The sequence below is a fragment of the Diospyros lotus genome, chromosome 1 (genome assembly GCF_014633365.1).
Source record: "Diospyros lotus cultivar Yz01 chromosome 1, ASM1463336v1, whole genome shotgun sequence".
NCBI lineage: Eukaryota > Viridiplantae > Streptophyta > Magnoliopsida > Ericales > Ebenaceae > Diospyros > Diospyros lotus.
Window position 1 is genome coordinate 28178067 of NC_068338.1, and position 27529 is coordinate 28205595.

At 37.5% G+C, this 27529-nt stretch overlaps 1 protein-coding gene across 1 annotated transcript; it reads right to left on the reverse strand.

Annotated features, from left to right (window-relative positions):
• Window positions 1–453: 453 nt before the first annotated feature.
• LOC127812693 (factor of DNA methylation 4-like) lies at window positions 454–24908 on the reverse strand. Its single transcript, XM_052353213.1, has 7 exons — window positions 24777–24908; window positions 23428–24428; window positions 23063–23244; window positions 20901–20969; window positions 20522–20809; window positions 12581–12784; window positions 454–966 (listed from the first exon to the last, which is right to left on the reverse strand). The coding sequence occupies exons 2-7, from the start codon at window positions 24419–24421 to the stop codon at window positions 736–738; spliced, it is 1968 nt and encodes a 655-aa protein (XP_052209173.1). The 5' UTR covers window positions 24422–24428; window positions 24777–24908; the 3' UTR covers window positions 454–735.
• Window positions 24909–27529: the final 2621 nt, after the last annotated feature.

Here is a 27529-nt window from a genome sequence, read left to right on the forward strand (position 1 = left end):
GGTTGTCTTTTCTTCTTCATCCCCCGTCACTCGCCTACACCATCTCTTCTTCCTTACAGAAGTTGAAACAAGCTTTGCTTGGGATGGGAAGCTGGGAAGGGCAAGAACTAATTTCTCAATTATTTTGTTTTTATTTTTAATTAAATTTGTTTAATCATTAATTATATTGTTTTATTATTTAACTAAACATCTAATTTAGTGTATGTACTAAAAGTTGAACCTAAAGATTTTTAAATTATAAAAAAATAAAAATAATATTATCATTAATAAATAATCAAATAATTTTTTTCTAAATTTCAAAATAAACGCGTTTTCAAGTTTTTAATTTTGAGAAATAAATTTTTAGAATAATAAAAATAACACGTTTTCAATTTTCTCAAAACAGACACTTAGAATACAAAACTGAAAATAAAATTCAAAATTCAAAACTAAAAACTAAACTTCGACATAATTTTCATTGTTTTTATAAGAAAATTTTTCATTTCAAAAGATGAAAATGAAGGTAATTGACATAATTTGTTTCATCACATAGTTCACTGGATATGTACTCAAACCAAACTTTTCTAGCAAAGTTTACATCAAAATAGCTACCATTTGATGGAACAACAATTGAGTTTTGTTCCTTCTACTGCTGCGGCTACTTAGAAAGGTTTCCACTCCGCGAGGAATATAAATAAATACAGAACCATTCAACGTTGAAAAACTTCACACGAGCTGCTGCTGCTGCTTCAGTTGTCAGTTTCTCTTACGTTTGTAGTATTTGAATTGTTTGAGTAAAAGAGAAACTCCCTCTACCACTCTTGCTCTCCTTCCATCCTTCGAATTCCATAGCTCTGAGAGTGGGTACCGCCCACTGGGGTTGTACTCATTCAACTCCCTCAAGGCTCTTGTCACGGCCTCGTACACTTCTTCACCCAGCTCTTCCCTCAAGCTTCTTAGTTTCTCATCCTCCTCGTCAATCACTTCCTGAGACCCCAAATTTCATATAAAATCACAACATAAGCTTATATACAAGAAATCAAAGAGACGTATCATGGAGTAAAAATGCATGTCAGACAATGTGAATACCAAGACTTTTCTGATTACAATTGATTTGTATCAAGGATCTGCTGCATTAAGCACTTATCTCTTTGCCTAAAATAAATGGACTCACTAAACACATCCTAAGAGAGGTGCCTGGATGTATGATTATTTGCAAATGACCTTGTGTTAGTTGATGAAACAAAAGAATGAATGAACACTTTGCTCCAAAAATGGACGGAATATTTAGACTCTAGAGGTTTTAAGTTAAGTAGATTGTAATATAAATACGTAGAATATAAATTTAGTAAAAATATCAGTATAAATAATTTTATAGTGAAACTTGAAGATCGAATCATACCAAGAAAAAATTAGTGCATATATCTTCCACGGTTGCACCAATCATCCAAAAAGATTGGATGATATATCAAATGCTACTCATAGAATTAAGGCATAATAGTTACAGAAAATGCTATTTGGACACTTAGTTGTGACTTTTTTGTGGCACTCATGCATTGATGTATTGTACATTTGTATTGATGTGACATAATGTACAACACATCAATATACAAGTGTCACCAAAAGTGTCACAACTAAGCATCCAAATAGCATTTTTGTAGTAGTCAAAATTGAAAGTGTATCCAAAGTTGCATGTGATACTAAGATATTGTTAGCTAAAAGAAATTGTAAGGTAGGTATAAGATTAGCTTTGTTGTATGCTACCAAAAACTTGGTCAAAGATTCTTAGATATGAAATGAGTTGTAAGAGCCTTATAGATGATGATGTCCTAGACAAAAATAACTAGTAAACTATAATTCATATAGTTATTGTTCTTATTGTGAAGATTTGAGGGAAAAATATTGTCTTATTCACAATGTTTGGTGTGTGTGTACACCAACTAACAAGGTACAACAATAGTCCAACATATCTCCCTAATATATATATATATATATATGTACAACACTAATTCTAACAGTCTATATGCCTACCTTGGTACAAATGTAGGTAAGACGTGGATCCCATAATACCTTGGTAAAAAGATCACTCAGCTAGTCATTAGAGCTAACAAATAACGTACTAATCTCTCCAGAAATCAATTTTTGTCTCACAAAGTGACAATCTATCTCTATATGTTTGGTCCGCTCATGAAAAATTAGATTAGAGGCAATATGAAAAGTCGTCCGATTATCACAAATAAGTTGCATCGGTCCTGAATCTCCAAATTTCAACTCCATAAGAAGTTGCTTCAACCAAATCAACTCGCATGTGGCTAAAGCCATAGCCTGATATTTCGCTTCTACGCTAAATCTAGCCACAACATTTTGTTTCTTACTCTTCCAAGACACCAAATTTTCTCCAATCAGGATACAATAACCCAGTGTTCAAAAAGGCGGTCGTGTTAGGCAGCCCCTGGCCACCACGAATAATGCAAATCGACATCTTAGGCATTAGGCCCAATCGGCTCCTAGCCGCCTGGGTCGCCTAATTTTTTTGATGAACATAGTTTTGGCCAAAGCACAAAACGACGTCGATCCCCAAAGAAATCCCCCCCCTCCCCCTTCATGTGATACTTCAACCTTCTCCTCTACCGGTTCAAGACGTGCGTGTTTGGATTTGTGTTCAGTATTTTCCCTTGGTCCCGATTTCTCTCTCTTGTCACCTTCGTTGTCGCCAATCATCTCTTCAATTTTCATATCACATTCTCACAAATTCAAGACCTCTCTCCTTGCCAATTCTCACTCTTCTTCCTTCGATACGTATGGCCATCATCTGTCTTTTCTTTTGTGCTTGCCTCTTTCGTTAATTCTAGAAATTTGCGTTTTGATAAGATTCTAGGGTTTGCAACTAGTTTAAAGTGAGGTGTCGAAGCATCCGACGGAGTATTGGTTTTTCTTACTTGTTGATTGTGAATATTGCGAGACTTGTTGCTATTTCCCAAATTCCGCCATGAATGCTAGTTGTTGGATATGTGCACATGTTTATGTTGAACCTACAATTGGATTTTGTTGGGTGTTGGATATGTGCATTGTTTGAGATTCTTAAAGGTTTATTCGGGAAGTACGATTTTGGAGGAAAAGTGAGACTAAGAGGTAGGAGCAGAATACTCAAAGACATAAAAAGAAGTCAAATGATGTCAAATGGGACTGGGGGTACGGGAGTATCGTCCGAGGCCTCCTCAGTTCTTAAAATGAAGTTAAATGATGTCGGATGAGAGTATGGAATGTTAATTGATCCGACGAATATGGATAAAGTTAAATGCAAGTTGTGTGGTAAAGTTATGTCTGGAGGAGTTTATAGAGTAAAAGAACACATCGGCCACATTTTCAAAAATATTTCTGCTTGTCCAAAATCTTCTCCGGATGATCAAGCCAAATGCAACAATGTTATTGCCGAGGCAAAGAGTAAGAAGAAGAATAAGAAGAAGGAGGAAGATTTGATGAGATTCTCTGTTAATATTTTTGAAAAGGTGATGATGAAGATGAATTGTAAGAGTTAAGGAGTAGAAAAACGCCCCGTACTCTTGGCCCTATGGATAAGTTTGCAAGCTCCATCAGCCCTAAAACTTGTTTGAGTGCAGGAATGACACAAAGGCGGCAAAATATCAGTGAAACACTCTTTAAAGAGATAACACAATCTGTTCGTGAATATTGTGCTAGATGGGTGTACGAAACTAAAATACCCATTTTGAGCTAGGCTTCAAACTTCAAGTCAATACCAGTTGAGGGAACCGTTATTAAAGGGAGAAGTTGACAAAATGAAAGAATTACTGAAGAAGCATGAAGAAGAGTGGGCACGAAATGGGTGCTCCATTATGATAGGTGCTTAGACAAACAGAAAAAGGAGCAACATGAACCTATGTGTTAATTCTAACGCGGGTATTATTTTTTTTTTTCTTCCAAAGAGTATTCAGATGAAGCACATACAAGTGAACTCATCTTTGAGTATGTGGACAAATGCATTGAGCAAGTTGGGCCACAAAATGTCATCCAAGTAGTAATCGACAATGTTGTTAACAATATAGGAGCAGCAAAATTGTTGAAGGTGAAGAGGCCAAATATCTTTTGGACCTCATGTGCTACTCACACCATCAATTTGATACTTGAAAGTATTGGAAGACTGTCGAGGTATAAGAAAATCATTGATCAGGCCAAGAGGTTGACAATCTTCATTTATGCATACTATAAAACCTTATCCTTAATTAGGTCATTTACGAAGAAGAGGGATATAGTGAAATCGAGAGTTACTAGATTCGCTTCTTCTTTTCTTACTCTACAAAGTTTGATGGAGAAAAAAGCCCAAATGAGGACAATGTTTACTAGATCTGAATGGGAAAAGTGCAAATGGTCAAAGATTATTAAAGGGAAACCAGCCTATGCTACTGTGATAAGCATTGCTTTCTGGAATGGTATGACTTTATGCCTTAAAGTTTTTGCACCTTTGGTGAAAGTGTTTCGAATTGTTGATGCAAATAGAAAGCCTTCTATGGGCTTTTTATGCGAAGAGATTAAGCAGGCAAAGAAAGATATTAAAGAAGCCCTAAATAATCTTAAGAATAACTATCAACCTGTTATGGAGATTATTAAAGCAAGGGTAAAAGATAGACTACATAGTCCACTGCATTTTGCGGCTTATCTTTTGAATCCCTACTACTATTTCAAGGATATGGATAAAGTGATGGATGGGTTTTTTAACTGTGGAGATGTTTTATGATGGTGAATTGCAAGGTCATGTTATAAATGTTGAGTTGCTAAAATATACTCGTAAAGATGGAGCTTTTGGAAAACCGTGGACAACTCAAGGGTGTGCAAAAAATGATAACAATTATAATTAAGTATAAAATTCCTTTAATCCCTTCTTAGTTTTAATCAATTTTAATTCCTTTAATCCTTTCTTAGTTTCTATTGTGTATTAGTGTATAAATTTGTTTACTTTATATTTGTTTGACCTATGTAATTACTTTGTGGATAATTTAAGGAAATCAAACTCTAAACTTGCAATGAATAGGGAGAAAGATTCTCTCGTTAACCACTAGTTCATCCAGTTGTAAAAGAAATTGGAGCACTTTTGAAGGGTTTAGTGTATATTTTAAAATGTTTTTAATATTTTAATTTCATTATCTCTATGAATTATATTTCTTTAATATTAATTAGTTATCCTTATCCACTTATCATTTATATTAATATTGTTTATTTTATTTATGTAGATACATACAAAGAAAAGAAATAGATTGGACATGAATCCATTAAATAATCTAGTCTATATCCAATTCAGTGTTCTAAAAATTGGCCTAGGCGGCCGCTGGCCGCCCCGAAATTGCCCTAGTCGGGCCTCCTAGGCGCCGGCCCGAGTAATCGGCCGGCTTGGGTGCCTAGGCGGCCCAAGCGGCGCCTAGTCGGCCTGCGCGCCTTGGCGCCCAACTTGTTGGCTCAGCCATTTTTAGGGTTTTTTTTGCTAAATCATTAAATCGAACCTCTCAACATCTCCCTATTTCTCTCTTCTCACCTGAACGCTGTCGCCGCCTCAACGCTGTCGTCGCCTCAACGCTGTCGCCTCAACACCGCCAAGCTTCATCGGCCCGCCAGTAGCTCACCGCTGTCGCTGCGTCCAGCTCGATCCTCGCCGCCAAGCTTCATCGTCACCGCCTCTTATCTGTCGCGTCCTCGTCGTCCTCAGCGTCATCGTCGCCGCCCCCGTCCTCGCCGTCGAGCTCCATCTCCGCTGCGGCAAGCTCCATCTGTCGTAACCTCTCTCTCTCTCTCTCTCTCCCGTCTCCCCGTCTCTCTGTGTGGTTATTGGGGCATTTGCTCCGTTTTTGTTTTTTGTTTTTATTTTATTTTATTTTTCTTTTCTATTTAATATTTATATATAATTATAGATTTATATTTAGTTTTATTATTAATTATATATATTCTATAATATTTCCAAAAAATCCACTTAGTTGTTTGCTTATAGTATTGATTGTATGACTAATTAAAATGTTATTTATTAATTACAATAATTTATTTCTCATGCTTAATTCTATATATTATTGGTTTATGTTGCATTATTAATATTTTTCAACTTTGATTTAGTTAAAAATAACATCAAATTATATCACAAAGTTTAAAGAATAAAAAAAATAACAGTTTTCTTAAGCGCCGCCTAGGCCCCGCCTAGGCGCTAGGCCCCAGCCTGGCGCCCAACTAGCGCCTAGCGCCTTTTAGAACACTGGTCCAATTTAATGCGAAATTGATGAACAAGCAAAAAAGAGAGAAGGAAATGAATGTTGATGTGCTATTTGTTAGTGATGCTAGTAATGCATAAGGATGGATCGTTGATGGAGGAGGAGATGAAGAAGTTGAGCTTGGTATGGGGCTCACTTGGGAAGTGGTTGGTGAAGCATCCGAAGCAAACAAAATGCTTCAACCTCGAAGAAGTTCTAGGGTGAGAGAGCTCCATGAAGATAATTTTCAATCAAAAGAAGAAGATGAGCAAGAAATCAATGAATTTGATTTTTTAAGTCCGATGAAAATTGTGTGTTGGAAGAATATGGAGAGGAAGAAATCCAATTAGATAGTTAGATTCTTCGGATATTATGTTGCATTATTGATGCTTCTGCCTTCTTGAACCCAGAACTGATCTAAATGGTTTGTTTTCTCAGGCTTAATTCCATTATTTCACTTGTCTTTCCAACTTTGATTTACCTGAAAATAACATCAAAGTACATCAAAAAGTTAAAAAAAAAAAAAGTAGTTTTCCTAAGCCCTGCCTAGGCGCTAGGCCCTAGTCTGGTGCCCGACTAGCACCTAGCACGTTTTAGAACACTGCAATAACCCGAGGTAAACACTTTCTCTATAGGACAACCAGCCCAATCTGCATCAGTATATCCAACATGTTTGTGTCCTTTGTTCTCAAACAGCAAGCCTTTACCATGAGCACTTTTAATGTATCTCAAGATACGCACTAAAGTGTATCAGTGACTATCACATGGGGAATCTAGGAATTAACTTACCACACTAATAGCAAAAGAGATGTCTGGACATGTGATGGTGAGGTAATTAAGCTTCATGTTGTCCCAATCTTCCACCCCATTTAATCAAACACTCTACCCTCAAGATAATAGCAATTACCCTCACGAAAGAGATAGGAGAACAAAATAAGAAAACTGAAAATTAGAAGAACATACACATACAAGACTGAGATTTATCCTACTTCAGTTTTTCTTTCAGGAAACTTACATCTAAACTGTCTTTAGAGTTTTTCTCCACTATCTTGAATATCAGAAACTCAAACTCTCTCTCTCTCTCACAACTCAATACCCAGGCTATACAGAGATTTAGAACAGATTACAAAGCTCTCAATTGCTTTCCTCCCACACAGCACATACTCGCACGGAATTCCCAAGATAGCAAAAACAACCGGGTGAGAACTAAAGGCCTCTGACCCCTTATTTATAAAACATAAGGGCAGACTACACAAGATTTTAAAAAACCGAACAACTGGAGATATAACTAACCAATTAACAAAACTAGATGAAATACCAAACACATCCCTAACATTTACTACTTTACCCGAGACAATCAACTAATCTAATACAAATGATTTAACACTTCCCAACCAGTATCCTATATCGCCAAGGATCCCCCAATGACTCCTCCTGTCCTGGTACAAGCTTAACATGAGGATCCATAGGAGTATCTATAGGCCAGGAATCAAGTATACCAGTCTCTTCCAAAATATCTAAGGTATACGTCATTTGAGAGATGCACACACCATGGGCAGATTGAGTTACATCAATGCCAAGAAAATACTTCAACCTGCCTAAATCCTTAGTCTGAAAATAAGAATGCAAATGAATCTTCAACTGCCCAATATCAACACCATCATCTCCTGTAATAATAATGTCATCTACGCACACCACCAATAATATGACTCCACCAGGAGAATGGCGTTAGAAAATAGAGTAATCAGCTTCACTTCTATTCATACCAAAAGACTGGATGACCGAACTGAAGCGGCAAAACCAGCACCGAGGAGATGCTTCAAGTCATATAAGGATTTCTTCAGGCGACATACCAGTCGAGACTCCCTCTGAGCAACAAAACCAGGAGGCTGCTCAATATACACTTCCTCTTGAAGGTCACCATGAAGAAAAGCATTTTTAACATCCAACTGATAAAAATGCCATTGTTGAATAGCAGCTATAGCAAGAAAAGCACAAACATAAGCAATCTTAGCCACGGGAGAGAATGTATCACCATAATCCAAGCCAAAAATTTGAGTATAGCCCTTAGCAACCAATCAAGCCTTCAGACGATCAATAGAACCATCAAGACCAACCTTAACTATAAAACACCCACCGACAACCAACAGTAGATTTCCCCAGAGGGAGAAGAACTAGATCTCATGTCTCATTAGCCAACAAGGCAGACATCCCCTCATCTATAGCATGTCTGAACCCAAGGTGAGAGAGCTTCAACATCTGTCTTAGGAATAGAAACAGACAAAAGAGTAGAGACAAAAGCATAATAAACAGATGACAAACAGCGATAACTCATAAAAGTATAAATGAGATGAGCATTGCGAGTGGAACATATACCACGGCGAACAGGAGCTTGGGCAGAGTCAGAAGGAGACAGAAAAATGACACCAGCTAGAGGAAGGCATGAATCTAGAGGAATATCATCATTTGCAATAGGAGCGGGAACGAAAGGCACTGATGGAGGCTAAGAATGATGCTGATAAGTTTGAAGAGGAACAAGAGGATTAAAAACATGTACTGGAACCAGAGGAGGAGGAGAAGGGACAGGAAGAACCTCAGGAAAGGAGAAAGAAGACCTATTAGACGAAGGAGAGAAAAAAAGTGTAGACTCAAAGAATGTGACATCAAAGGAGAAAAAGTATCTACTAAGTTCAAGGGAATAGCACTTGTATCCTTTCTGATGACGAGAATAACCTAGGAACACACACTTGATCGAGCGAGGAGATAATTTATCACGACCAAGGGAAAGAAGATGAACAAAATAGGTTGATCCAAATACATGAGGAGGGATAGGATAGATGGGATCACGAGGAAAAAGTAAAGTATGTGAAATGGTCCCATTCAGAACCGTTGATGGCATCCGGTTGATCAAATAACTAGAAGTAAGAAGAGCAGCATCCCAAAAGACAACAGGAACATGCATTTGAAGGAGAAGTGTCTGAGTAGTCTCATGAGATGACAGTTTTTACGTTCAGCAACCTCCATTTTGTTACAAAGTATAAGGACAAGAGAATTGATAAACAATACCACGAGATAAAAGAAAGACTTAAAATGCATGAGAACAATATTCCTTGGTATTATCATTGCGAATGATACGAATCGTACGATCAAATTGAGTAGAAATTTCATTACAAAAGAAAGAGAACATAGATTGCAATTTAGTACGATCTTTCATTAAATAAAGCCAAACACAACGAGAATGATCATCAATGAATGTAACGAAATAGGAAAAACCCTGTTTAGACTTGACTCTACTAGGACCCCAAATGTCTGAATGTACTAGATCAAAAGGAGCATCAACTCATATATTAAGACAACAAGGATAAGAAAAACGAATATGTTTTCCTAACTGATAAGACTCGCATTCTAGAACAGTCAACGAAGACAATGAAGGAATCATCTGTCGAAGAGTAGATAAGTGAGGATGACCAAGTCGAGAATGAATCTGAAGAGGAGATGGCCCTGTAGTAGCACAAGCAAATGCCATAGATGACGACAGGACAAGATGGTAAAGTCCCTCAAACTCATGCTCGGGGCCAATCATTTGTCTTGTACCCCGATCCTACACAAGAACATAATCAAAATCAAAGATAACATGACAATTCAAAAAACGAGTGAGACGAAGAATAAAAATGAGACTATATGGGCAACTAGGGATATATAAAACAGAAGTAAGAGAAATAGACGGAAGTGGATCAACCCTACCAATACTAGTGGGAAGAGTTTTAGACCTATCAACCATAGTGATAGGAGGAAGGGACGTAGAGGAATCAAAATGAGAGAATAAGGATTTATTACCAGAAATGTGCTTTGAAGTAGTAGAATCAAGAATCCAAGGACTAAGTTGAGAATGAGTAAGACATATATGAGTACCATTGGGTGGCTATGCAGAAGAAGAAGATTCTTGGGTGATAGAAGCTACAAGAGTCGAGACCTATCGAGTAGCCTGAAGCTGACAATACTCAGTCAACTCCTCAGTAGAAATCGTATATGTAGAAACAGGTCGCTCAGTGTGAGAGGTATTAAGTACCACATACTGTGTGTCTGCACTCTCAGGAGTTGCAACATTGGCCTTGGGAGGGCGACCATGGAGTGCATAACATATATCCTTATAATGACAGTAATCACAATAAAGGCGCTTATCACTACGACCACGCCCAACACCACTACCACGACCACCTCTGGGTCCAATCTCAAGCAAGATCCAGGAGTCTAAGAGGCAAGTTTAGATTGCTCTCCAATTGACGCCTCAAAAAATGCTTGTGCACTACAAAGGATCCGAGCAAACACCTCTTCCATGGTAGGAATAGTGGGACTACTTAGGATCTGAGTGCGAACACCCTCCATATCGGGCCCAAGGCCTACAAGGGTGAGCACCATAAACAACTTGTCCCTCTACTTCTTTTGTTCATTGAGATCGGCTGCATCCAAGAGCATAGCATTAAAATCTGTCACAACAGACTGAATACGACCCAAGTAAGTAGGCACATTTTGAGCCCCTATTCTGAATACTGAACAAATTGCCAATGATAGTGTATAAGCGTACAATATCATTAGTATATAACTACTAAGCATGAGACCAAATATCGAAACAGTTCTCGTAGACACAAAATAAGGGGATTAAATCAACATCTATGGATTGTCATAAGTAACAACGTAACCAACTGTGCTTCTATGTAATCCCATATAGTTCTATCTACTTTAGCAATGTAGAAAAGCCTCTTAGTCAAATGGTCACTAACACCATGCCCATGAAACCACATTTGAACAGACACTAACCAAAACATATAGTTCTTACCATTCAATTTGTTAGTAGTAACAGTTGTAATATCGGATAAAGAAGGTACAGGGACAGGAACAGACACAGGTGACGAGGAACTCACCACTTCAGGACTCACCACTTTAGGATTTGAAGAGGCCATAGTGGAAAACACAAGCCCAACAAGACCTGAGACTACAAATCAGATCTAAAACTGTAAAGAAAACTAGATTTGATGCCGATAATCTGATAGACAGCTACGAAAGCGAAGAAGATCGGCCATAAGCGAATTTGGGGTCATCATCATAGGAGGAAGTGAATTTGAGCCAACCAGGAAGAAGACGACTGGATCTGAGGGATTGACGACTGAATCTAAGAAATGATGGCACTGGCGACTCGCAAATTTGGACGACGACAATGGTGGCTCGCAGATCTAGACGACAACAACAGCAGATCAATGGCTGATGGTGGCTATGGAGGCGAGATCTCACAAGATCCGATAGCCGCAGGCAACAGATCTGAAGGCCAGAGTGCTGCAGGTGACAACGGCTAGAGGGCCGCGAATGGCAACGACACAAGGCAACTACAGAGGTGATAAGACACCAAAGAAGCACCAGCGGTGAGGCAACGGACAATGGCACAGATATGGACAGGAGCAGTTGAATTAGGTGAGCTAGTCACAGATCTGAGCAACGGTGGCCGGATCTTGGTGATGGCAAATGGAAACAGCCACAAGATGTTCCAAATCTGATAACCGGACAGCCACATGAGCGAGATCTGAGAAACGACTACAAGAGCTCAAAGATCGGAAGCTGAGATTTGTCGATCGGCGATGGCGATGGAAATGGCGACAGGAGAAGGGAGATCGAGCGACGACCGCGATGGCGAGGAGAAGACGTCGATAGACGGTGATGGGAAACCCAACAGTCAGTTGAACGAGCAAGCAAAGGTGACCGAAGGAAAATTGACCAACGGTGGCGAAGACGAAGGCCGTCGGCAGTGTGGTCGACAGCGGCGACGGCCAGTGGCGGCTAGGTCTAGAGAGTTTGTGGCTCTGGTACCATGTGAAGATTTGAGAAAAAAATAGTCTTATTCACAATGTTTGATATATATATTTATACCAACTCACAAGGTACAACAATGGTCCAACATATCTCCCTAATATATATATGTACAACACTAATTCTAACACTTATCACCTACACAGAAGGTGAGGATGCGTGGCAGAAGAAGCAAACTAAGTAACAAGTCATGTAATAACTTTGTTGTTAATTCATATCAAATACATATTTGCATTGTCTTATCATATGAGCTTTCTTGGACGTGTTTCTTGTTCATTATGTTTGAAATAAAATGGCCTTTATTCCAAATCGTCTTTCCAAGTTGAGTACTCATCGATATACAAGTCATGGAAAATGTTCCACGGAGTCTAATTAAATATCAAGTGAAAATGTCAATTAACAAGGACATAATGCCTTAGAGATGCTTAGGTAAAAGCGGGGAACATAGCAGAGTTAGAAAAGGAGTTTAGGTAACAGGATATTGAAATGATGCATACCTTATGATGTTCTCCCATTGAGATGACCTTAAAAGGATGCCAACTTGGATCCCTTAGGTGGTCATCCCACAAGGAGCACCACTCTGTTGCTTTCTCCATTGCTTCTTCACCCTCGTACTTTATCTTTGCTGCAGCTAAAAAAGGCTTGTTGTCGAGCTCTCCCATTCTCTTGACACAAATAAAAGCACGGCTGTCCTTGAAACCCTATAACCCAAGAAAAGTGGACATCCATTAAATCTTAATGCAATTAATTTAAAATGAGACCCATCTTCATTGCAAAAAAAGGAAAACTGGTGAGCACTGAAATGAAAAATAAGAAGTGCAATAGTCTTTTCCTTCTAATTTTATAATGACTAAATCAGATTCATAACTCATAATCAATAATTTCAAGTCATGCCCCCAACAACAGGACCATGCAACATCGAAAAGTTCAAGTCCAAAAAATGGATTGACGTTGCTTCTGCACCTATTCTAGCCTTGAGGATCATGAACTTAAGTTGCTAAGATGAGTATATCAATGCAGTCAAGTGTTACCGTTCAATTGAGAAATGGGAAGATACTTGAGAAAGAAACATTGAGTTGAGTCAAACTGGTAACAAGTCTACAGTGCCAAGAATAGTTTATCCACTAAGGCATCTGAGAGAGAGAGAGAGAGAGAGAGAGGGGGGGGGCATTAAATTCTGGCATGAAATTGCAGATGAAGAGAACCACTAGGCAAATCAATTCAAACAAGTTTCCCACTCAAAATTGATTTTTATTAGTTTGTAACTAAAGTAAGCATTTACTGTTGCCTCAGATACTGAATAAGGCTGCAGAAAAACCTAATATCTAAAATACCTACCAGTAGCATTCCAACCATGGACATTTAAACTGGTATTGCGAAAATTCAACTAGAGCAACATCAAATGGCCAATTAAAATAATATAAAATCGAAAGACAAATTTATAAAGATATCTAGCAAATTTTCTTTCATCTTCAACTCTTGGATCTCCTATTAACAAAGAGCTTGTTTCATCCATAGTGTTATTCAAGTTTTGCATTGAGTGGCTGGATATTCTAGAAGACCTCGGTCGTATTAGGCTAATATTCAGCAGTGGCAAATTAGGAAATAAAAGGCTAATTGCATGTAATTTTAAGTGAGGGGTAGATAGGGTATTCCAAGTATTCCTCATTGTAACTCACGTCTCTTATATCTATAAATAAGAGGCATGGGGTAGTCTGTCAAAGGCCTGATATTCTGATCATACTCATTGATTATAGAGAGCTATATTGCTAGAAGAAAGATAGAGAGATATCTTTGTAATCTTGCAGTGAGGGTTCTCGGTTGTTTTAGTGAGGATTGTGGGGTGTGCGAGTGATTCATATGTATTGTCTTTCATCAAGATTATAGTGGATTGCTCTCTCTATGAAGGTTGGATGTAGGACTGGCTTTAACCAGTTCGAACTAGGATAAACCTCGGTGCATTGTGTGGTTTGATTGCTCTTTATCCTTTATCAATTCTATAATTTTCTGTTTATGTTGTATTATCGAATCGGTGAGAGAGTGTTGAAAGAGTGATTTGTTGGTTATTTAGGTAAATTCTCGGACTGACAGTGCTCCCAGTTGTAACAAATTGGTATCAGAGTCGGGTCTCTCATCAAAAACCTTCAAGATTCGTTAGAATTTGACACATACTCGCAGGAATGGCTTCTACAGCCTTTGTCACACAATATGATGTTGAGAAATTCGATGGCCAAAACAATTTTGGCCTATGGAAAATGAAGATGAGAGCCTTATTGGGAAACCTAGGTCTGGACGAAGCCTTAGAGGCAGAAAAGAAAATACCCTAGACTCTCTTTGAAGAACAAAAAAAATAAATCTATGAAAGGAGAAAGGAAATCAACAAGAAAGCATTTAACACTCTAATTCTTAGTCTTGGAGACAAAGTATTGCAGGAGGTGTCAAAGATGACAACCGCGAAAGACCTTTGGAATAGGCTAGAAACCATATGACTAAAACTCTTTCTACTCGATTATATTTGAAAACAAAGTTCTTTTCATTCAAGATGGTTGAAAGTCAAAAGTTACAAGATCACATTGATAGTTTTAATAAACTATGTTTAGATCTTGAAAATATTGATAAAGTATTATGATGAGGATAAGGCATTAGTCTTGTTGAACTCACTTCCAAAATCATATGAGACTTTTGTTGACATCTTGAAGCATGGTAGAGACAAATTGGCTCTAGATAATGTTATAGGGGCTTTTAATTCTAAGGAATTGCAACATAAAGTAGAGGCTAAAAAGACTGTTGGAGATGTACTAGCAGTGAAATTTAGGACAGAAAAGAGAGAGAGACTAAACATAAAAATAGGTCTTGATCAAAGTCCAGAAGTGTCAAGAAAGTGATTAAGTGCTTCCATTGCCATGAGAAATGGCATATAAAGAAACACGGTCCAAATAGGAAGAAAGAGTATCATAATAAGTCCAGCCCAGAATTTTCAAACTCCATTTGTGACTATGATAGTGCTGATGCACTAGTAGTGTCCAGTAAGGATGAAAAGGATGTGTGGGTGCTTGATTCGGGGTGTTCTTTTCATATGACTCCTCACAAAGAATAGTTGCTAGACTATAAGGAAATTGGTGGAGGTAGAGTCCTTTTAGGAAACAACCATGAGTGTGGAATAGTGGAAATTGGAAATATTAGACTTAGGATGCATGATGAATTAGTTAAAATTTTAACTAATGTTAAGTATGTTCCTGATTTAAAAAGGAACTTAATATCACTTGGGGAATTAGATAAAAATGGCTACTCCTACAAGGGAGATAGTGGAATGCTTAAGGTCTTGAGAGGGTCCCTAGTGTGCATGAAGGCTGTCCTTAAGAATAGCATTTATGTGCTGCAGGCATCCACATTAAGTGGTGATGCAGCCTCAGGAGAAGCCAACTATAGTGATCAGTCTAGCTTATGGCACTTTAGGATGGCCCATATAAGTGATCAAGGCCTTAAGGAGTTGTCTAATCAAGGAATCTTAAGTGCTGAAAAATTTACAGCATTGGACAAGTGTGAAACCTGCATTCTAGGAAAGTCTATTAAAGTTAAATTCCCTAAGAAAGCCACCCACTCATCTCAACCCCCATTGGATTATATCCATTCAGATTTATGGGGCCCTAGTTAATCCTTGACACATGGAGGAGCAAGATATTTCTTATCCATAATAGATGATTTCTCTAGGATGGTTTGGGTTTTTGTTTTAAAATCAAAGGACCAAACTTTTGAGGTATTTAAAACTTGAAAAATCATGATAGAAAATCAAATGGGTAAGAAAATAAAAATAATTAGGACTGATAATGGGCTTGAATATTGTAATAAAGACTTCTCCCATATATGTAGTGAAAATGGCATAGTGAGACACCTAACAACCCCCGGAAACCCTAGGCAAAATGACTTGGGCGAGAGGATGAATAGAACCCTCTTAGAGAGGGTGAGATGCATGTTGATACATGCTAGACTATCTAAGTCCTTTTGGGGAGAAGCTGTAACTACAGCTTCATATTTGATTAATAGGTCCCCCTCGACAACTATAGGCTTTAAAACACCTTATGAGATGTGGAAAGGTCATAAGCCAAGCCTTGAGCACATAAAGGTGTTTGGATGTATTGCCTATGCTCATGTGAAGCAAGACAAGTTAGAACCTAGGACCAAACATTGCCTATTTATAGGTTATCCTATAGGGGTGAAGGGTTACAAACTTTGGTGTTTGGAAGAAGATATGCCAAAGACTATTATAAGTAGGGATGTAGTCTTTAAAGAAAACTCTTTCCTGAAAAATGATCTGATAGAGGATGAACAGGGAAAGGTAAAAGAAGTTGTTCAGAAACAGCTTGATTATACTGTTACAAGTCATGATTCTGTAAGGGTTGGTTATATGAGGCAACAAGTGGCAGTCATGATACTGCCAGCAGCAGTTATGATGCTGCAAGTGACAGCCGAGACTTGGATGATGATGCTTATGATGGTCCTATGGACTTAGCAGCAGGCTAGCATAGTGCTGGTATAAGATCCACTAGTTTAGATAACTTTCAGCAATCAGACATTGATGATTCCTCTAGTTATGATGAAAACCAACACACTGACAGTGCAGGTTCTTCAAGTTCAGGTAGCAGCCCTAGTTTAAATAGGAATAATGTAGCTAGAGATAGGCAAAGGAGAGTAGTGAGATCTCCATCAAGGTTTGGATACTCAGATCTAGTAGCATATGCACTTACAAGTGCATTAGAGGTAGCTGGAGATGAGCCTCTTTCTTATGAAGAGGTTGTGAGATCCAAAGATTCAAACAAATGGCTTGCAGCCATGGAATCCGAAATGGAATCTCTAAGGAAGAATAAAACTTGGACCCTTGTCGATAAACCCTTAGGTAAAAAGGGTGGTAGGCTGCAAATGGTTGTATAAGATCAAGGAAGGAGTAGCAAAAGAAGCAAAACCTAGGTACAAGGCTAGGTTAGTAGCAATAGGATTCACCCAAGTGGAAGGAGTGGATTTTAATGAAGTGTTCTCCCATGTGGTAAGACACACTTCTATAAGGATTTTACTTGCTATGACTGCCCATTTAGATCTAATCCTAGAGCAGATGGATGTGACCACTGCTTTCCTTCATGGCAAATTAGAAGAAGATATTCTAATGGATCAGCCAAGAGGTTTTGAAGTTAAGGGAAAGGAGAAACAAGTTTGCTTGTTGAAAAAATCCTTATATAGACTTGAGCAATCCCCCAGACAGTGGTACAAGAAATTTGACACATTTATGTTGTGTCAAGGGTTCAAGAGGAGTAACTTTGATAGCTATGTTTATTTTAAGCATGTTTCTTCTAAGATTTCCATATATCTCCTCCTTTATGTGGATGACATGTTGATTGCCAACCAATCACATGTGGAGATCCAAAGTTTAAAGCTGATATTAAATTCAATCTTTGAAATGAAGGAATTAGGAGAGGCTAGGAAGATCTGAGGTATTGAAATATCTAGGAATAGACAGCTTAGGAAGGTCCAGCTTTCTCAAAATTCTTGTCTTGAGAAGCTCATTAGAAGTTTCATATGCTTGATGCAAAAGAAGTCAGTGTTCCTTTTGCTCAGCATTTTAAGTTATCTCACATTCAATCACCAAGTGATGAAGAGAGCATGAGAGAGATGAAGAAAATTCCCTACTCTAGTGTTGTAGGTAGTCTTATGTACTGTATGGTGTGTACAAGGCCGAATTTAGCCCATGCTATGAGTGTGGCTAGCAAGTTTATGGTTAATCCGGGAAAAGACCATTGGACTGTCGTTAAGTGGGTGTTTAGGTACTTAAAAGGAACAATCAATATGGCTCTAGTTTATGGTGGAGCTAATTTAGAGGTAGAGCCTAATATTCTATGATTCATTAACGTTGATTATGCAGCGGATATAGATAAGAGGAGATCCTCTACAAGATATGTGTTTAAGCTATGGAATTCAACCATTAGCTGGAAAACCAATTTACAATCTGTAGTGGCTCTCTCTATCACTGAGGCTGAGTATATAGCTGTTACTGAAACTATAAAAGAAACCTTATGGTTGAAGGGTATAGGTGAACTCCTAGGGAAAAATATTAAGGCTACTTTAATGTGTGATAGCCAAAGTGCTATTCACTTAGCTAAGAACCAAGCCTACCATGAGAAAACTAAGCATATTGATGTGAGGTACCATTTTATTAGGGAGATACTTGAGAAAAAGGAAGTAGACCTAATAGAGGTGGCTAGTGAGGATAATGCAGCCAATATATTCACTAAGGCAGTACCTATGGCTAAATTACACCATTGTTTAAGACTCTTGCAAGTTATTCTATGTAAATGATCAGTTTTATGCAGGTCCAAATGATAAGCAGCTTGATGAAGGCAGGTTCCAGGCAGAAACTCAAAGCAAAATGGTGGAGACTTGTTATTCAAGTTTTGCATTGAGTGGCTGGATATTCTAGAAGAACTCAGTCGTATTAGGCTAATATTCAGCAGTGGCAAATTAGGAAATAAAAGGCTAATTGCATGTAATTTTAAGTGAGGGGTAGATAGGGTATTCTAGGTATTCTTCATTGTAACTCACGTCTCTTATATCTATAAATAAGAGGCATGGGGTAGTCTGTCAAAAGCCTGATATTCTGATCATACTCATTGATTATAGAGAGTTATATTGCTAGAAGAAAGATAGAGAGATATCTTTGTAATCTTGCAGTGAGGGTTCTTGGTTGTTTCAGTGAGGATTGTGGGGCGTGCGAATGATTCATATGTATTGTCTTTCATCAAGATTATAGTGGATTGCTCTCTCTGTGAATGCTGGATGTAGGACTGGCTTTAACCAGTTCAAACCATGATAAATCTCGGTGAATTGTGTGGTTTGATTGCTCTATCTTTATCATTTGTCAATTCTGTAATTTTCTGTTTATGTTATATTATCAAATCGGTGAGAGAGTGCTGAAAGAGGGATTGGATTTGTTGGTTACTTGGGTAAATTCTTGGACCGACAGTGCTCCAATTGTAACATATAGATATCAGTTTACAAGTGGAGGATAACATTCTTCCATAGGTACATAACCACCGCCCCACCCCTCCCCCAGCCCCAAAAAAGAAACAAAAAAAGTGTCTCAATTTCCTAGACATGAACTGAATCCACAGTTTGGTGGTGCCAATCAAGTCCTAGAGTACAGAACTAGAAGGCATTAACATGACTGTCTCAAAGATTTTCTTGGTACACAGCACCGATCCCAAAAAAGAAATCTGCTGCAGGAAAACTAGTGATTTATGTATCCAAGTTATCCACAAATACAAGAAGACATGAATCCTTGTTCAGGTGTTATGGACTGAAAGTAGGAAGAAACCAGGAATGCAATCCTATTTCACAGATGTTGTATGCATTAAGGAGAATGGAACCTGAGGCACTGATGTTCTGAGAAGCCCTCGTGTAGAAAAAATAGAAGGTGTTGGTTGTCTCCTATAATTGTAAAGAATTATGATTTGTGTGTGTAGGAGTATATAGTTTTCATTTTGAATTTGGACAATACGCTGTACACCATTATACCTTATGGGACAAAAGAACCGCAAAATTGAAGCTTACTATACAAGCTATCAGAGCATCTAGAAAATCAATTATGTATTATAAAAAAACCAAAACAACCGAGAACTAAAAGCCATCTAAAGCTTCATTTTACAGGAGTGTGAACCTCCTGCTTCATGCTATAAATATGTAAATTGAACAGCAAAATTACAGTGATGAATTGGTTCACAATGTTGTATTGGGTTGAAACTTGAAAGAAAGCAAAAAACCTTTAAACTCATGGTGTATTGTACCATTTATTACAATAATTTACAAAAAGTAATTCCAACTTATAAACTTGAATCTGTATCACGTTAACCGATTACAGACTTGAGGTCTGGTTTCTGTGTGGGTCCTTACAGAGAGCCAAGGTTATTTATTACTAGAGTAACCAAGGAAATCAGAGCTTTAATTTGTTTTGTTTCTAAAGAAGTAACTTCGCATTTTGCAAAGTTTATTAATGTTTTAATGGCAACACCTAGCATAGAAAAGAATAAGATAGAAAATTCAAGACAGAATGCCTGGGTAGGCCTATGTTGAACATGTTGCAGAAAAAACTGTTGTGAAAGGGGTACTAGAAATTATCAAAATTACGGTACTAAAATTCTCATGGTAGCCATTTTTATCAACTTGGGATAGTGTGATATCACAGAACAAGCACTTGTCTTGCATGCTATAATACCTCTCTCAACAAATAAAAGCTCTTAGCTCATTGAGTATAGACTTAATGAGTCTTGGTCTTTTAGCAAGACAATACTATGGCCTTTTTTGGTTTGCAAATCAATGTATAAAATAAAATGAGACATACATATGCTTTATCAATATCTGTAGACATTGATTGACAGGCAGCAAGAGAGACTTACATTAATTAGCTCTTTGCGAGCTCCCTGCAACTCTTCGTTTGTATAACGCTCCTTCACAATCAGTGCCTGACTTAGTGCTCCCAAATCATCAAGTTCTTCTTCCTTTTCTTGAAGATCTTTTTCAATTGATTCCATCTTCCTCTTAGTTTCCATGTCACCATCCTCACTCATATGTTTCATCACTTCTATAGCCCCTCTCATACGCTCAATCTCCAACTCCAGTGCTTGTTTGGCATCAAGTTTCTTTTCCAGTTCAATAATTCGTTCATGAAGTTTCTCCTTTTCTCTCTGCCATTCAGGTCAAGTCATGTGTCTAATTCTAGTTCAAAGTAAAATATTGTTCCTGCAGCACACTAAAGGCAGAAAACATGAAACAAACCTTTTGATCCTCGGCCAACTTCAACATACTTTCATCAGCTTTCTTTTGCTCCAAAATCGCCCTCTCATTCTGCAAAAAGAAAACAGCTGTTACTAGTTTTGAACAGCAAGTTCAAGAACATTTCATGAGATAATTAATCAGTTACAGCACCAAACCCTCAAACAATTCCACTTACACTAAAAGGAAATAGATATGAACTTTTTATTTAAAATAATATTTGTTAGGATTTGCATTAGTTAGCATTCAAATCATCGGGAGAGGATTTTAAAATGTAGTTAGAAATAATTTTGTCTTTTATATTTTATGAGTTTAAAATGTAATGGAACTAACTCTTATAAGTTAGTTTCCGATAGTCAATTTATTTCTTTTATTTTGCGGTCCTTGTTGTAACCGCCTCCATCTCTTATTAATAGAGGCAGATAGGTTCTCGAGACTCATTCCTTCTATATTTTTTTCTTGCACGGGCTCTAGAGAGAATTGAGAGAGAGCAAAGGCTCGGTCCTTGTATTCTCGGGAGGGAAGGCTATTGTTGATAGCCAAGTGTGTGCGAGAGGGAGTGTTGTAACTCATTGCTTTCTAGTGGATTCTGTCAAGGTCATCGACAGTCTGGATGTAGGGCATTTTATGCCTGAATCAGGATAAGTTTCTTGCCTATTGTATTTTCTGTTACTGTTTTTGATTCACTCTAAATATCTGCTAGTCTTTTTCGGTTTCTAGAGATTGTGAATTGGTTGTGATAAGTGAGGTTTCTTGTGTGATAATCAGTCCTATAGTCAACAATATTAATTCTTAAAAAAAATACTATTATTTTAAAAAAAAAAAATTACTAAAACAGTATTTGGTTGTGTTAAGGATTGTCTAGAGTTAGTGATAGGTTAAATATGCAGTCTTGTATGTGGTTATGATTAGTTGATAGGCTGGGGGCTTTCTTGTAATAATTAGTTATTAATGAAGGGCAAAATCGGTAATATCATACCCAGCCCTAAGGAAATATCACCCTATTCTCTATAAATAGGGCAGGGGGCTAAGGGATAGAGAACTGCATGTTCTCTTCTGATTTCAAGAGAGCCTTGAGAGTGAGAAAGCTGTGAGTTATAGTCTTGTACACTTTTGGGAAGGCTTGTATTGTGAGAGAGAGAAGAGGAAAGTCTTGTACAGTTTTCATCAATAAAGAAGGCTGCGCTCGGTGGTGGTTTAAAGGCTGGATGTAGTGCCAATTCAATTAGCATGAACCAGGATAATCTTCGATGTTCTTGTAGATGTGTGGTTTGTGTTTCTTGTTTGTTTTCAATTCTGTTTCTATTTATATTTTCTGTTGATTCTATTAAATCTATACCTTAGATCAAATCCATGAGTGTGTGAGAGTAAGTGTGGTACAATTTCTGTCCAAGAAAATTGTTCCAGCAACCCTAGATATAACAGGTTGACATTAATTACCAATCTATTATTGGATTGGTAAGGCCAAATGCATAAATGCACTTGGCATGTGTATTTTGAATGAAAGCTATAAACACTAAAAGAGTATTGGCCAAATGCATGTTTATTGTTTCACTTAACCAAAAATTTTAAGCTTGTTAACAGACACTAAATTGGTGATTATTTTCAGCCAATACTCTTTCGATAACTTAAATAACACTATTTTAGTCAAAAATTAATTAGATACGGAGTTCTGAAGTCAATACAGGGTGATACTGCTCCATAGATAGTATAATTGTTAATTTCAAAGGACATGCTACATAAGCAGCAAAAATGCTAGGAAGAATGGAGAAAAAACAGGGACAAGGTTCAGCAACCCTAACATCTAATGGCAGGATTGTGGACAGCAAGTTCAATCCCTACAGAAGCGTGCCTACAAATTTTTACAAATATATGTAATATCTGTTTATCCAAAAAAAAAAATCCCATATTGGATTGTCATTTCCCAGATTGAAGTGATGTTTGATAGCCCTAGCCAAAAAAAAAGGGACAAAAAAAAAAAGAAACACTTGCATAAAAGCAATAAGGATTACTAAGATAAACAAAAAGTATTTTAATTCCCAATCGTAAGTCAAAAAGAATATGATACAGGGTAAATTGAGAGGATATAGGTACAACTTCTCTGTTAAGTGTTGGGACAAAGCTTTATTGAGTTGATTTAAGTTGAGGATGTAACAGAATAATACCATTTTCTTCTCCTGCTCAAGCTTCCTTTTCTCACTCTCATTTACAACTTTGCGTTGTTCCAGTTCTTTCTCGAGCAACTCAAGCTTTTTCCTTTTCACTTCCAAATGTGATTTTCTCCTTTCATGGTCATTGAAAATCTTTTTTACTTGATCCGATGCATTCTTCTGCATTTTCTCCAGCTCTAATTAATAACAATCAACTAAACTATGGTAAGAACAAGTAGAAACCATAACGTTAGATAAGCAAAACAAACAAAATATACATTTAGTAAAAAAAAAATGTTTTGCTGCCCACATATATTACATTATAAAATAAAATCACAGCTCCTGAAACTATGTCACCATTAAGGTATTTCTTTGTTTACCTTCATTGTAAGTCTGAACCATCTCTTCTTTCTGCCTCATCACATTCCTTATGAACCTTTCTGTGCTACTTATTTTGCTCTTTATCTCGTCACATTTTCTATTCTTAACCTCAAGCTCATTAGTTAAGTTAGAAACTAGTTTTGTGTCTTTCCTTTTGTCTTCCATTTCAATATCTGAGAGAGTCTTTAAGTCTCCATTCTTGCGGAGATAATCACCAACAGGACTCTTCAAAATGTAATCTTCCTCCCTGGCAACCCAAGCATATAGTTTGTCTCCTTTATACCGCACTGCATACCAATCTCTCCTCCCATGGTTCTCCATTTCAAACATTTTTTCAAATTCCATGGCATTCTTAAAGCCATCCCAATCTCTCTTAAACTCTACTATAGCAAAGCCGGAGTGACCCGTGTGGCTCCACAAGGGATGAACCTTAACAGGGCAATATCCTTTGCTGATCCACTCATGTTTTAGTTTTTTACCACTGTCTCCCACATACTTACCATCTTTAAACTCAATTTGAATATTGGCCACAACGGCCATCCAAGGCCAAACAATAAGCTCCTCCTTTGGCTTGTGTTTGGAAACCTCAAAGGGCTTTTGTAATGTATTCCTTGTATCAGCACGTTTCACCAGGGACTTGGACACTGCATCGTCGATATCCATATTACTTTCCAGTGGTCCAATAGCTCTGCCGCTGGATCCCGGTATTGTATCTCTAACGTGCCTCTCTAAGTACTTTTCCAACCCCAAATGTCGAGCCCGGTCCTTGAATCGTCCATTATCGAAGTCATGGCCAATTCGAGAAGCATGTTCGAGAATCCCTCTATAATTGTACTCTTTCTTACCCCTGTCATGACAATAGGGGCAGCGGAAGGTTCTCTCAGAAAGGTGGACTCTTACCTTTCCATCCCTCATTTCCTTATAGTACATATGCGTGTCTTCCTCCAATTCAAAATCACGAGTGCCATACTTCTCTTCTCTTCTCCTACCCATTTACAACCTGAAATCAAACATAACCAAGTGTCATAACGAGAAGGGGGGGGGGGGGGGGACGGGGGACCATTTAGCCCTAAACCCTGTTAGTTTGCCAAGAAACAACGTGACCGTCATCATGTAAAATCAACGCAGACAAATGCATGGCCCGCTCAGGCCCAATTAAGTGAAATTCCAATCCCCGTCACCACCAAAAACCAAAAAGTAAATAAGATTCTGAATTTTTTCATTGGCGATCATTCACTCAAACACACATATAGACGTATCCACCGACGAACATATTCGACACATTCTCCGAGCAATCAACAGAGGCCGTAAATGCAATCAGAAGAATAGGAACTGCAAATGGAATTACCTCAAACTTCTCGGGGCTTCGTCGAACCCTAAGCCCTCTAGGGTTTTGACAGAGAGAAACGTTTCCTCCGCGCAACAAAGCAAATAGTGCGTGCAGAGAGAGGGGGGGTGGGGGAGAGTAATAATGTTCTTGTTTCGTTTCCTTTTGCGCGCGGAGAAAATATTCAGTGCATATAGAATGCCACGTCAGCACATTCCATTTTCCATTATAGAAAATGTTATTAGTACACTTTTATATAGTAAAATAACAAAAAAATTCCTTATGAAACGCATAAAGGTACATGTGAGGCGCGGGATATTTTAGTCATAATACCTCCGTAGCCCAAAATGTACAAAAAGATTGAGGTTTGATATCTCATTTAAAAAATTATTAAAAAAAATTTACAAGTATAAAAATAAGATCAATTGGCCATTTTACCCTTTTTTTTTTTTTTCTCACTTACACCTGTTATCTCGTTCTTAAAAATTCTAAACTGCCTCACTCCTTTATCAATGGCCTTACCAAATCAAAATTACACAAAAATATCTCACCCTTTAATAATACTATAAATTTAACAATACTATAAAATTATTAGTGAATCTCCTCCGTAAACTCTTCCTTATTCTCTCTCTCTCTCCATTGTGGGGTGCATGTTTTCCATATGTAACAGGCATCTCCTTTACCTCTCGTGTGTCATCTACCTTCGATAATATGTATCATTTCTGTTCATCAGCAGTCTTCATCAGCAACGATATCTCTTTCTCTCTTACATGCACGTGCGTGCAATTGGACTTTCAGAGTCCTTTCAGCTCGTTCCGATCGTCTATCTCTCTCCTACTCATGCGATTACATTTTCAACGTCCTTTCGAAACGTTTCGGCTATCCTAGCACCTCTCCATCCTCACTCTTCTAATGGGTGAGTTTGATTTATCATACATTTGTAATTTTTGTTATTATATATTTATAATTTTTTAGATTTAGCCAATTGATTTTATTTGATTTTTGGTGTATTTGTCTTATGTGTATTGCTTAATAGTAATTCCTCTAGGGCCATCAACATTTAGGTTCTCAAGTGTTTTGAGAGATTTTGCAAACTCATGTTTCTTGAACATTATGATCAACAAAGTTGGGTTTGTTTTTAGGGAATGTAAATGTAATGTAATGTAAGGGACTGAATGTGGTGGTATTTAGTTCATTTTATATCAATTCCTTATCAATGTTTGAAAATTACACTCCAATTGAAAACAAGTGAATTTGCTAGGTAGTGACTGTTTACATTCACTCTCTCTTTTATTAGTATATTGTTTGCTCATTTAATTACTTTTCATCAATATTATTTGCATTCAAATAAATATTGCTTATCCTTTTGAACAATAAGAACTATAATAATAAGAAAGAACTACGGATTATGCCGCGGTTGTAGATAATCGGGACACTAGTTGGATGACTATCCAAAAAAACGGCATTGTCCAGACTATGAACAGAGATTTATAAGATGGCTAAAGATGGAGAAGATGTCATTGAATCGATGGAGATTGTTATTTTTTCGTGACAAAAATTGTGAATTTTTTAAACAGGGTGAATGGGAATCAAGTGGACATGACTCAAATAAATCAGACAATAAGGTCGGTATTAAAGATTTGGCCCGACTACTGAAAATGTATGCATAGATAAGCGATAAATACGACATGGAGATATCCCTTAACATAATCATTTGAAAGGGTAATAAAACTATAGACAAGAAGGGGAAAGAAAAGTTGTAGATGAGAGCAATTTTAGTTGTACTTGTGTATATTAGAAACACAAGTTGTGACAGATTTACTTTTTCTTTGACTTCATTATGTATCCTATAATCATGGAAGTTGGCACCAAATTTTGCTACATTATGCCCACATGTGATTCTATTATCCCATGACAATCATTCTTATACAGTTAAACAACTATTTTTTAGAATATACAATGTTTTAATAAAAAAATTAATTTCATCTTTCTAATCCTAAAAGATATGTTAAAATGTACACTTGAGATGGGAAAAGGCCCTTGTCATCGGCATGGTCCACTGCAACATACAATTGGAAAAATGGTTACCCCATCCATCACTAGCATCAACTAAGATAACTTTATATGTTAAAATTATAGAATATCAAATCCCAACAGCCACTAAATGATCCAGATTCCAGATAATTGAAAAAAGTTATAATCTAACTTATGTAGAAAACAAAAACATATGCCCCACGTATCATCTTAGTTATGTATGGCAACATTGATAGGAGTCATTTAAGAATTAACGAGATTATGGAGAAATTTTCACAGAAAATTAAATGGACTCTGGCGCATTTGTACGAGGAAAAATGTTTTATACAGCTCCAATTAGCCCATTTTTAGATCTCTTCCCATCTCCATTGCTATAGCCGTCCCCACAACCTGCCACTGTCTTCAAGGTCTCTAGTGACTGCAGTGATGGCACAGCAAGAAAAAAAATTAACCAAAATTTCAACTTCTAAATTTGGCCAAGGCAGTATCATAGTGAAATATCAGACACAGAATGCAATAGAGAAATAAAGCACCAGAAAAAAAGTGAAATAAGCAAAACTGAGTATTTGTTAGCAACTATCAGCTTTAGCATCATGAGGGAATGGGGGGAAATGTTGCCTAATCAATGCACACCACTCTGCAAATCTGACGAAAGCCATAACAGATCCTAACATGAACATTGGCAAAGGAATGGAAGATTGAGCACTTCCGAGACTCAGCGATAGACTGATAGCATTCCA

Coding starts and splice junctions, on each gene's coding strand:
- LOC127812693 (XM_052353213.1), bottom strand. CDS start 24,421: ATGGGTAGGAGAAGAGAAGAGAAGTATGGCACTCGTGATTTTGAATTG. Junction 23,245..23,427: donor GGTTCAGACTTACAATGAAG/GTAAACAAAGAA, acceptor GTTATTAATTAG/AGCTGGAGAAAATGCAGAAG. Junction 20,970..23,062: donor TTGAGCAGGAGAAGAAAATG/GTATTATTCTGT, acceptor TTCTTTTTGCAG/AATGAGAGGGCGATTTTGGA.